The sequence below is a fragment of the Oryctolagus cuniculus genome, chromosome 16 (genome assembly GCF_051225735.1).
Source record: "Oryctolagus cuniculus isolate XC-2025 breed Fujian yellow rabbit chromosome 16, ASM5122573v1, whole genome shotgun sequence".
NCBI lineage: Eukaryota > Metazoa > Chordata > Mammalia > Lagomorpha > Leporidae > Oryctolagus > Oryctolagus cuniculus.
The window spans coordinates 81,657,441-81,670,053 of record NC_142882.1 but is presented as its reverse complement, the minus strand read 5'-3'; the positions used below and the strand labels follow the sequence as shown (position 1 = coordinate 81,670,053).

The 12,613-nt window shown below is 40.7% G+C and overlaps 2 protein-coding genes across 2 annotated transcripts in view; both read left to right on the top strand.

Annotated features, from left to right (window-relative positions):
* The window catches only part of PTTG1IP2 (PTTG1IP family member 2), a 45,871-nt gene that overhangs the window by 17,186 nt on the left and 16,072 nt on the right, over window positions 1-12,613 (top strand). Inside the window, exons 3-5 of the mRNA XM_089316180.1 lie at window positions 2,535-2,628; window positions 4,780-4,873; window positions 9,245-9,303. Of these exons, the coding sequence (XP_089172306.1) occupies window positions 2,535-2,628; window positions 4,780-4,873; window positions 9,245-9,303 (247 nt within the window). The remainder of the gene's footprint in view (window positions 1-2,534; window positions 2,629-4,779; window positions 4,874-9,244; window positions 9,304-12,613) is intronic.
* CDK14 (cyclin dependent kinase 14) overlaps window positions 12,009-12,613 on the top strand; it is a 724,945-nt gene continuing 724,340 nt past the window's right edge. The window contains exon 1 of the mRNA XM_070058421.2: window positions 12,009-12,026. The gene's annotated coding sequence lies outside the window, so the exon portion shown is untranslated. The remainder of the gene's footprint in view (window positions 12,027-12,613) is intronic.

Genomic DNA, 12,613 nt, shown 5'->3' with positions numbered 1-12,613 from the left:
GATGTCATTCTCATTTCTCTCTTTCCTTTTATCTCCTAACTCTGCCTTTCTCTGTATATTGACCTCATTTTCCTGTGGAAAGTGAACATTCTCCATACAGCTGCAGAAGGTGCTGGCTGCCAACAGATTTCATGCAATGTCCACATACAACTCCAGAGAAGATTCTGATTGGCCCTGTTGGGGTGTAATGTCTTGGTTCTGCATTAGTTACTGGGCCAAAGGGATAAGCTACCCAAGTGCCAATGCCTGGGTCAAATGCTCACTCCAGTAACCAGAAAGGGTTGAGACAAAGCTGACTGATGTCTAGAGAACCACACAGGATTGGTGGAAGAAGTCCAAGAAAGAAGGAAGGCATGGTTACCAGAAAAAGAATTATGATGCAAGACAGACAGACATTTTAAAAATTAGTTGTACAAGTCTATTTCATTTCACCCTTTGACATGTGTATTTTGTTTCCCCCATCCTCATATTAAAAAAAAATCCTAAAAAAATAGTGCCACTAGCCCTCAACCAATGTCGCTCGCTCCACAGGCTCGCGGAGGAGCGGCAACAGATTTGCTGTTGTTTCTTTCCCCAGTCCTCCCTTTACAATCCATCCAGCTGGTGTGAGCTTGATTCATAGAGACTCCGAGAACTAATAGCTAAGGACGGAAGTCTCTAGGGGCTGTAGTCCTTGAATCTCAGCCTTATCTTTGCAGTTCCAGTCTTTAAACAACAGTCAGGGAGCACAGGACCCATTCAGCCTAAGTGCCTTCACTTGGCCTTTGATCTTAGTTAAAAAAAAGTGATTGTGACATATTTCCTGTTTTTAGGCAGTGTCACAGGGGTTAAATAAAAAAGCGTTCTTTTTTTATGTATTTATTTATTTAATATTTGTTTATTTGGAAGTCAGAGTTACACAGAGAGAAGGAGAGGCAGAGAGAGAGAGAGAGAGAGGGGTCTTCCATCAGCTGGTTCACTCCCCAGTTGGCCCCAATGGCTGAAGTTGAGCCGATCAGAAGCCAGGAGCCAGGAGCTTCCTCTGGGTCTCGCACATGGGTGTAAGGGCCCAAGGATTTGGGTCATCATCCCTGCTTTCCAAGGCCATAGCAGAGAGCTTGGTCAGAAGTAGAGCAGCCTGGACTCGAACTTGCACCCATATGGGATGCCAGCACTGCAGGCAGCAACTTTAGCCACTACGCCACAGTGCCGGCCCCCTGGGTGGTTCTTTACATTAGGCCAATCACTACCTCTGCTAATCTCAGGATATACAGCAAGAAGTGGCTGGCAGGGATCTGAGATCAGTCTTCTTCTTCTCCCTCTTCTTCTCCCTCTTCTTCTCCCTCTTGTTCTCCCTCTTCTTCTCCCTCTTGTTCTCCCTCTTGTTCTCCCTCTTCTTCTCCCTCTTCTTCTCCCTCTTCTTCTCCCTCTTCTTCTCCCTCTTCTTCTCCCTCTTCTTCTCCCTCTTCTTCTCCCTCTTCTCCTCTTCTCCTCTTCTTCTCTTCTTCTCTTCTTTTCTTCTTCTTCACAGGCAGAGTTAGACAGTGAGAGAGAGAGATAAAGGTCTTCCTTCCATTGGTTCACCCTCCAAATGGCCTCCACGGCCGGCATGCTGCACCGATCCAAAGCCAGGAGCCAGGTGCTTCCTCCTGGTCTCCCACGCGGGTGCAGGGCCCAAGCACTTGGGCCATCCTCCACTGCCTTACTGGGCCACAGCAGAGAGCTGGACTGGAAGAGGAGCAACTGGGATAGAACCAGCGCCACAACCGGAACTAGAACCCTGGGTGCCGGCGCTGCAGGCGGAGGATTAGCCTAGTGAGCCGCAGCGCCGGCCATGAGATCAGTCTTTACCAGCACAGAAGCAGACTGCTTAGGTTAGAACCCTGGCTCCTCCATCTCCTAGCTGTGTGACCGTATCATAGAAGTCATTTAACTGCTCTGTGCCTTACTATCCTCATCTATATGGTGGACATAGCAGTACCCAGCTCATGGGGTTGTCATGAGGATGAAGTGGGCTGATACAGATGAAGGACTTAGAACAGGACCTGTCACATGAGAGACCCTCTGTGAGTGGGAACCATTTTTACCATTCTGTCTTCAGTTCTTTTTTTTTTAACTATTCGGGGGAAGACCAAGTTCTAGTTTTATTTCCCACACTGTTTTCCACCATTGCTTTTGTTTACTTCAGCAAGGAACTTTGAATACAGTTTTCCTATTTTCACATGATTATCTGGAGAAGAGCAAGAGGGGAATGGGTGTTCACCTGGTTTGGAAACCTCTACCAGTCACTGGTAAGGTGATCCTCATCCACCAAGGGCAGCCATTCAAAAAGAGGGCAAGGGTGAGGCATTGGTGGTTAACAGTGTGGGTGAGGTTTGGGTGCGTGAGCCTGGTTAGGCCACCAATATTGTCTACTTCATATAATAATGAAAAAATAGTAATGCTGATGATCACTCTTACTTAATGAATACTTACAGAAGTAGTACTGAAAACTTACTGAGATATTTATTGTTATACTTGGAACATTACTTTTATTTTTTTCTTTCCAATTACAGTGTGTTTGGTGCAATGAAGACAGGATCTGCAAAGCATATTGTTTTCCATATTTTGGGTGTCGAATCAGTGCTGTATATTGGACAAATTGTAAAAGTGAGTTGAGTTCTTTTTATTCAAATTTTGATGTTCTTTATTTCAATTGACTAGAACATGATAATGATTTGTTACATTTGAAGAATTATAAATTTTTATAATATTTGCTTTATGAAACTGTAGGGAGTCTAGGGCTGTTTATCAGCTTTCTCACTGACTCAGGCTTATTGTTTGTTTGCAGCCAGTATTGGTTTAAATCAAATCAGCATTCTTTCTGACAGGTGCATGCTTTCTCATCCCACTTGCTAAAATACTTTTAAATTCATTTCTAAAAATCTCTGGTGTGTGAAATCTGTAGCTCAGTTTAGGGATGTTTATATTCTCATGGTTTTTTGTTTTTTGTTTTTGGCACCAAAATAAACAACTTGTCTTTTATTCCATTTTCCCATAAACTTTTTTTTTTTTTAAAAAGATTTATTTATTGATTTGAAAGGCAGAGTTACAGAGAGGCAGAGGCAGAGGGAGAGAGAGAGAAGTCCTCTGTCCTTTGGTCCACTCCCCAAATCTCATGTTGTTTTAGAAACTCCAAGACTTGGGGCTGGCACTGTGGCACAGCAGGTTAACACCCTGGCCTGGGGTGCCGGCATCCCATGTGGGTGCCGGTTCTAGTCCAGGACTGATCCAGTCCTCTTCTGATCCAGCTCTCTGCTGTGGCCTGCGAAAGCAGTGGAGGATGGCCCAAGTCCTTGGGCTCCTGCACCCAGTGTGGGAGGCCCAGAGGAAACTCCTGGCTCCTGGCTCCTGGCTTCCTTTGGGCTTTGCAGCCATCTGGGGAGTGAACCAGAGGATGGAAGACCTCTCTCTCTATCTCTGCCTCTCTGTGTAACTTTGTCTTTCAAGTGAAAAAATCTTGAAAAAAAAAGAAAAGAAAAGAAAAAAAGAAACTCCAAGACTTTCTTATAAACTAGTCCTGGACTGAGGATATATTGAACTCAGTAGCACAGCCACACTTATATTTCCTCAGCTAACATATTCCATCCTGAGAATTGCCATTCAGACTGACAACTACCAAGGACTGGACATATCACCAAATAATCTTTAAATTATCTGTATTTGTAATGTCAGACTTTTGGTGTGTTTTGTTGTACTTACCAAGGCCAGCAAATGGACTCATGTTAAGGAGTTTTCCAAAAAGCTGAAGCAAAAGGCTTTTCCAGTTGAACTCCAACTATATGTGAAAACCCAATCTAGAGTTGCCCTCAAATCTGTTTCTTTCTGTTATTACCAATTGCTTAAGTCATATGTGTTGGTAGCTTAGAAAGCAGTTAAGAAACTGCTCTTATCTCATATTTTCCCCTTCTAGTTTCTTTTTTTTTTTTTTAAGAATTATTTTATTTATTTGAAAGACAGAGTTACAGAGAGAGGTAGAGCCAGAGAGCGAGCGAGGTCTTTCATTCTGCTGGTTCACTCCCCAAATGACCCTCACAGCCAGAGATGAGCTGAGCTGAAGCCAGGAGCCAGGAGCTCCTTCTGCGTCTCCTGCATGGGTACAGGGGCCCAAGGAGTTGGGCCATCTTATACTGCTTTCCCAGGCCATTAACAGAGAGCTGGATCGGAAGAAGAGCAGCCAGGACTCGAACTGGTGGCCATTTGGGATGCCAGGTGCTGCAGGCATTCAACCCACTGTGTCACAGCATTGGCCCATTCTAGTTTCATTTTATAATACACCTGGCTAATAAGCAACACAGTATTGAGGGGGAAAAGTTTATAAATGTTAGAAATCTGCCTTCCCAGCAAGCACTGGGCTGTCTCTTGGATAATGAACTCCTGAAACACAAACAGCAAGCCTTCTCTGATATCTGTACGGATCTTCATAAAATGGCAGCCTGAGGGATCTGAGATTTTATCTGTTGAGGAAAGTACCAGAAATGCATCTGGGGTTTGTAAAAAAAATAAGCCAGTGTCCAATAGCATACCCACTTGGGGACAAAGGACTCAAGTAGTACCTCCTTTCAGCAACCCAGATTACTTTCAAATGTTACTGATAATTGTGTTAATGGTAGTTTTATTGGAATAAATAATGCATGCTCTTGTATCATTTTTAGTAATTATTTGTGAATGTGTATCTAAAAATCAGACTGCATGATACTAGAAAAGATGAAAACATGAGACAGTATTAATGATCTGCATGTTTCCTTTGCTACATTTCAGTTGACATGTTTGGAATCCTGATGCTTGTCCTTATTGCGATCTTAGTTTCTGCGCTCCTTTGGTATTGCTGTGCCTATCACCTTTATCTGCAGCAGTATGTTCATTTTGTCTTCGTAAGAATATACTTGGTGATAATATCAGTAACAAAAGTGCTAAGCTAGTTAGTAGGAAATACTGATGTTTTTATGTAATAAAAACAATATATTTACCTGCTGAGGAGAAAAAGTCAAAAAAGTACAGAAAAGTGTAAAATGAAAAGAAAAAACATTCCCACCCCCGCCATCACCTCTAACACTTCCTTCCCAGAAGTAATCCTGTCAGCACAGTTCTGTTTGTATTCTCTTGGTTATCTCCATGTATTTAATTCTGGTTGTATGAGGGTACTTCAAAAATTCATGTGAAAAAAGTTTTAAAAATTTTATAAGATCTAATCATATTTCATAGTTATATATAATAAATGTTATTACTTATATAAAATTATAATATAGTATATAGATACTAATATATTAATATTAATAATATGGTTATATGTGTAATGTTATAATTATTATAATTTTAAGAATTAAAATATGTTATTTTGGTGCAAAAAGTTTGAAATCCACATAAGGATCTTCAAAAAATTTGTGAAAAACTTATATTATGAAAAAACTGTATATGGACTTCAAAATTTTTTGCCACAAAATAAACTTTAATTCCATTGTTCCACGAACTTTTGAAGTACACTCAAGTCTTCTCTTCAGGATTTGCTAACATTAGATGTTATCTGTTGACTCCCCATCATGAAAGCTGAAAACTTTTCTTCTGCTTTGCATGTTTTTTTTTTTTTTGTTATCCTAAGGAAAAAAAATTGAATCCCTCTACTTTCTTCCATCTGTCCTCGCCTCCCTCTATCTTGCAAACTCCGTAAGCTTTCTCATTAATTTGACCTTGCCAAGTGTGTAACATTTTCATTCAGTTCTGTGGCTATAATTATATTCTAAAATGCTTACTCTGTAGTATGAATCTAAAATTTCTAAACTACTAAAGAAACTGAAGCATATTATTGCTTGTGTAACTGTTGCTCACTGAAGGACCATAGAAGTAGGAAATATAATTCTATGTCACTAACTTTTTTGCTTGAAAGAGCATTAACAAGTGTCAAGATCAAATGGAGGGCCGGCGCCGTGGCTCAATAGGCTAATCCTCCGCCTAGCGGCGCCGGCACACCGGGTTCTAGTCCCGGTCGGGGCGCCGGATTCTGTCCCGGTTGCCCCTCTTCCAGGCCAGCCCTCTGCTGTGGCCAGGGAGTGCAGTGGAGGATGGCCCAGGTGCTTGGGCCCTGCACCCCATGGGAGACCAGGAAAAGCACCTGGCTCCTGGCTCCTGCCATCGGATCAGCGCGGTGCGCCGGCTGCAGCGCACTGGCCGCGGCGGCCATTGGAGGGTGAACCAACGGCAAAGGAAGACCTTTCTCTCTGTCTCTCTCTCTCACTGTCCACTCTGCCTGTCAAAAAAAATAAAAAATAAAAAAAAAAAATAAAAAAGATCAAATGGATTCTTTCCTTAACCTCCATTACTCAAAGCCATGTTGTATGTCAACTTGCTCCATGTTTACATGGCAATTTTGCCATCCATATTTTGCACTAGAGATTAAAATTATCTTGATTAATTTTGTTATTAAAAACACATATGTTGATTCTCATCACTGTGTTCATTCAACTTTGTATCTTAAAATATGAGGATACTTTAAAATGTTGACAGAAAAATGAAATTAAAAATGTTTATTTTGGTACAAGAATGTTTAATTCATTTACATGTTTTATATAATATATAGTTTCCATGAACTTTTTGAAGACCCTTGCACATTTTTTCCTATAGACTTTCTTCTGGGAGTCCTCTGACTTCTGTTCTAACTCAGAAAAATAAGTTTCACTTCATTCTGGATCCCACATCTTCTTTTTAGACTCATTTTTCTCCCTTTTGCCTCAAGTAATTTTTTCAAAGGAATTTCACAAAAGATTTGGAAAGTATTTCCATAGGCCATATGTGTTTTTCTTCTTAAAGATTTTATTTATTTATTTATTTATTTATTTGAGAGGCAGAGTTATAGACAGAAAGAGGGAGAGACAGAAAGAAAGAATTCTGTCCACTTAGTTCAATGCCTAAATGGCTGCAACAGCTGGAGCTGGGCCGATCCATAGCCAGGATCCAGGAGCTTCCTCTGGGTCTCCCACACAGGTGCAGGGGCCCAAACACTTGGGCCAACTTCCACTGCTTTCCCAGGCCATAGCAGAGAGCTGGTTCAGAAGAGGAGCAGGCAGGACTAGAACCAGTGCCCATATGGGATTCTGGCGCCACAGGTGGAGGCTTAACCCACTATGCCATAGCGCTGGCCCCAATAGGCCATCTATGTTTACAAATTTTTTTATCCCCATCCTCCTGCAGCCTAGAACTTATTATTTTCTTTTTTCAGATTTTGCACTTTTTACAAGAAGTACCCATAATCAGATAGCCAGACCCAAAGATAAGAAAGAAGCATACTAACAGGCCCATCTGTAAATACTATGTGCTTAAAAAATGATAAAAATTGGCCAGATGTTCTGTTTGCTTATTAAAAATCTTTACTTTGTCTTGGACTTCATGTTTTTCTGGCTTTGAGACTTTACATCCTTTCTTTATTAACATATAAGGACAGACAGAGTAAGATGGGAGATATTTCTTATTTTTTGTCTCTAAGACAAACAAGAAGAAAGAACTAATTCAACGCATTACAGAAGCCTTTATTTATTTTCTTTTTTATATTTTCCAGGAACTTGGCTTCTGTGTCAACACTTTTTTGTATAATACTTATGAGTAAAATGACAAATTATACCCATAAAAGTTGGGGCCTGAGCAAATATTCATCACTGAACCTTCTTTTATCTGTAATTTAAAAGAAAAACTTTGAATCCTGTCTGTAAATATGATCCAACAGTTGTACTCAGTTCTGTTTTAACTTAGTCTTTCAACCACCATCTCATTTTAAAAGTTTCTTCTAGAGATCTTCTCGACCTTGTTAATTCAATGGACACCATATTCTAGTAGAGGGATTTGTCCTATTACGGACATACGGACATACTGTAGAAATGTCAGGATTTCTTTTTAAAAATACCCTTGTATGACCAGTGAAGTACTAAATTGTTGATTGCTACATTTGGCCTAATATTCTAGCTACCCAGCAGATATGATCATAAAAATTAAACTACTTTTAAAGGTTCTAAAGTTTAGAGAATATAAGTGTTGACTGCCCATGTACTCACTGTCTCCTTGACTCTCAGCTGTTCTTTCAGCAAATATTTATTACTTGTTATGCTCTAGGCGGTGTCATTTTCACTAGGGATATTACAATAGGCAAGAAAGATCAGATCCTTACCTTCATGGAGTTTACATCCCACTAAGTAGACACAGTCACATAAACAAGCAATTATTAATTCTGTTGTGAACTTATTGATATTCACATTAAATTATTAATTTCAAATATTAATTAAAATATATTATTTATAATAATTACATAACTATATGACATAAATTATATATAATAATATATAATACATTATATTATTTTTATAATATAATTCACATTTATTTATTTATCTGAAAGTCAGAGTTACAGGGAGGAATAGAGAGAGAGATATTTCCCATCAGCTGGTTCACTCCCTGGATGGTCACAACAGCCAGGTGTAGGCTAGGCCAATGCCAGGAGCCAGAAGCTTTAACTGGGTCTGCCACATGGGTGGCAGATGCCTAAATACTGGGGCCATCATCCACTGCTTTTCCTAGGCCATTAGCAGGCAGCTGGATTGGAAATGGAGCAGCTGGTACATGAATTTACACCCACCCATATGGGATGCTGGCATTATAGGCAGTGGCTTTAGTCACTACACCACAATGCCACCCCAATTTTGTTTTTCTTAATCAAAAGCTTATATTCTCCTGGTGGGTAGATAAAAGGAGAACTTAAATGAATCAAGAATAGGGCTGGTGCTGTGGCACAGCCGGTTAACGCCCTGGCCTGAAGTGCTGGCATCCCATAGGTGCCGGTTCAAGACCCGACTGCTCCACTTCCAATCTGGCTCTCTGCTGTGGCCTGGGAAAGCAGTGGAAAATGACCCAAGTCCTTGGGCCCCTGCACCTGCATGGGAGACCTGGAAGAAGCTCCTGGCTCCTGGCTCTTGGCTTCTGGCTTCGGACTTGTGCAGCCCCAGCCATTTTGGCCAACTGGGGAGTGAACCATCGGATGGAAGACCTATCTCTCTTTCTCTCTCTGCCTCTCTTCTCTCTGTGTAACTCTGACTTTCAAATAAATAAATAAATCTTTAAAAAATGAATCAATAATAACAAAATATTGCCTTAATGTAGTCTACTTAGTGAAATAAAATAATTCCAAGTATTATCTTAACTATTCTGAAAATATACCTGACTCTACATTCACCATCATTTTGAACAGACGTCATGCCTATTTTTATGGAAGACAAGAAACAGTTCGTGTTCACAACTGGAATACTGGTAAGTGTTTTTATTTATTTGATAGATGCCATTTTCAGTAATTAAGAGCTGGAAATCTTTCCCTTCTTTCTTTTTTTTTTTTTTTAAGATTTACTTATTTTATTTGAAAGTCAGAGTTACACAGAGAAAGAAGGAGAGGCAGAGAGAGAGAGAGAGAGAGAGAGGTCTTCCTTCCACTGGTTCACTTCCCAGTTGGCCGCGACGGCCAGAGCTGCACTGATCTGAAGCCAGGAGCCAGGAGCTTCCTCTGGGTCTTCCCATGCAGTTGCAGGGGCCCAAGGACTTGGGCCATCTTCCACTGCTTTCCTAGGCCATAGCAGAGAGCTGGATTGGAATTGGAGCAGCCAGGTCTCAAACCAGCACCCATATGGGATGCCGGCACTGCAGGCAGCGGCTTTACCAGCTATGCCACAGCGCTAGCCCCTCCCTTACTTATTTCAAGCATCAAAATTAAAGAGCAAGTAGAAAACACAACAGAATTCATTCTTGTTTCTAAGATACACTTTTGTAACCTCAATATCTAGGAATGGTGAAACAACAATACTGATAGAGAAGAGTTAAAATTTTTCAACCCAGTTAGAGATTTAATAGCTACCCCTTTCCCCCCAATTCCCACTTCACAAAGGCAACTCAATAAAAAACTGACTTTTGCCTTTAGAAATTTTTGCAGGCTTTTCCCAAATTCATTACCTGGTTCCTTGGATAACCTCGGTCTCTGCTCATTTTGAATCTTTAGACTTTCCCTTATTTACAAGGCTCCCCCTTACCAAGTCTCATTTGTTGGCTTCCTCTAGCTCAGTTCCCACAATTTCTGGGAGTCCTTGTTCTGGCCAGAATCAAATCCTAGAACCCCAGCTGGAGTCAGACCATGGCCCCTTGCTCACTGAGTAACTGGGCCACAAAAATGATAGATCAAAATATGACAGGGGAAAGTACTGCAAGGCTCTTTATAATACCATTAAAAATAACTTTGGGGGTCTGGGGCCCGATTATTGTAGTGCTCAGGGCTGCAGGGACAGAGTGCTAGGGGTTGTGAAAAAGCCTGGAAGCGAAACTTTAGGTACCAAAATCTGAAATAGAGCAGCGTAGAGTTTGAAGGGCAGGGATGAAATGTTAAGCACATCCACATACGGAGTCATTACCAGCTCCTAGATCTTGTTAGGGAGAAACTGTTTTAGTAGTAATGGGATCATGTGGTGTTTCAAAAAGCTATTTCAGAGGGGAGCTGAAGCGCGGGTGATTGCTGCTTCTTCGTAGGTTTGAAATCAAACCAGAGGATATAGAGAGTGATGCTGCATTTCCATTTTTCTCCATTTTAAATTCTATAGCACAGTGACCTACGAGAAATTCTTCAAAAAAATAGCACAAGGTTGGGCATTTGTTTTAGGTAAAAACAGTTATCTACTAACAGACTGAGAATAACTCATTATACTGGATTCTCTGTAAGAACTGAAATGTAATAGAATTCACAGGACAAGATTATATTCCACCTATGAGAGAGCCCAAGGGGGGTACCTCTATTAAAGGGTTGAGTAAGGGAAACAGAATCCTGCAAAAGGAATTGAGAAGAGAATGGGAAAGTCAGAGACAGCAGTGTCACAGAGATCAAGAGAGGAGGCTGTGAATATGGAGGGAGGTTCATGAGTATCGTTTGGACCTCTTGGCATGTTGTAGTTTTTTTTTTTTTTTTTTTTTGACAGGCAGAGTGGACAGTGAGAGAGAGAGAGACAGAGAAAAAGGTCTTCCTTTGCCGCTGGTTTACCCTCCAATGGCCGCCGCGGCCAGCGCACTGCGGCCAGTGCACCACGCTGATCCGATGGCAGGAGCCAGGTGCTTCTCCTGGTCTCCCATGGAGTGTAGGGCCCAAGCACTTGGGACATCCTCCACAGCACTCCCTGGCCACAGCAGAGAGCTGGCCTGGAAGAGGGGCAACCAGGACAGAATCCGGTGCCCCGACCGGGACTAGAACCCAGTGTGCCGGCGCCGCAAGATGGAGGATTAGCCTAGTGAGCCACAGCACCAGCTGGCATGTTGTAGTTTCAAGAGTGTTCATGCAAAAAATGGAGCAGGCAGACTTTTGACTTGTGGAATAAGAAAATATGGAGCCTAAAAACATCATATATGCTCCTCACTGGGAAAGGGGATAATAACTCTTGGTCCACACTTCTTTCTTGGAAAATGAATTCCGAAGATGATTTGCTGAAATTATAGTTTCATTGAACAACCACAACCTTCTGTCACTGGAGACAGCTAGTGTTGTGGTTACCATCAAATACTTGACCTTTTCCTCTTTGTACTCTAGTTGGTATTAACTTAAGTCACAATAGCACTAAATGTTAAGAGCACTAATATTAAAATATCAGAATAGACATCCTTTAATTATGATGATTTTTGTGTTTAACATTTTAAAAAATTTAGATATGTTTTCATTGACCTTTTTTTTTAAGAGAAAAAGAATAGTGAATGTCTGATTCACTTTTACAAATGTGATAAAATGTCAACCCATATGCAATGAAGACTTTAAGCTTCCAGGAAAATGCAGTTTTTTATAAATTGAAAAAAAGGAACCAAAACACTACTGTATGAATCAACTATTTTGATAAAATATTGATTTTTCTTAGAATTTGGGAAGGTAAATGTGTTTTCTTTTTCCAAAGGATATGAGGAATAGAAAACTGAAAAGATAGATCTTCTAGAGAGAAGAGGAGGAAGTTTCTTCAATGGTAAAGTTTCCAATAATCTTGCATGAATTTTGTGTATTCCTTTTCCCCCCTTAAATTGAGCAGCTTTTCAGGAAAATAATCAAGATTATTAAGAAAGAAAATGGAGATGCAATCTATAAAATGTAGGCACATTTCACTGTCCGAAATAACAGGATAGAAAGCAGCAGAAAAGGGAGATTTAAGAGTTCGCAAATTAGCCTTAGTCAAAATCTGGGCTTCTTTGTTTATCGTGTCACATTGGATAGCTAGCCCTGTCGTGACTTAGTTTCCTCATTTATTAATGTCATCTAATAATAGTAACTAAATAATTAATTGGGTGACTCTGAGGACAAAATGATATTTCATGAGTAACATTTTTAGAGCTGTCCCTAACACTCAGTAAGTTCTTGATAAGTGTCAGTTGTTGCTGCTGTAATCACAGAATCTCAATCCTGAAGGAATTGAAAGGTCATCCTGCCCAGTCCATCCTCTGATACTAGGATCTTCTGTCACCATCTAGGACATGTTGGACAGTTAGGGACAGTCACTCAGGTTACAAATTTGGTTGTGTGCGTGAGTGTTTCAACAAGTTTAAACACAAGGTGTTT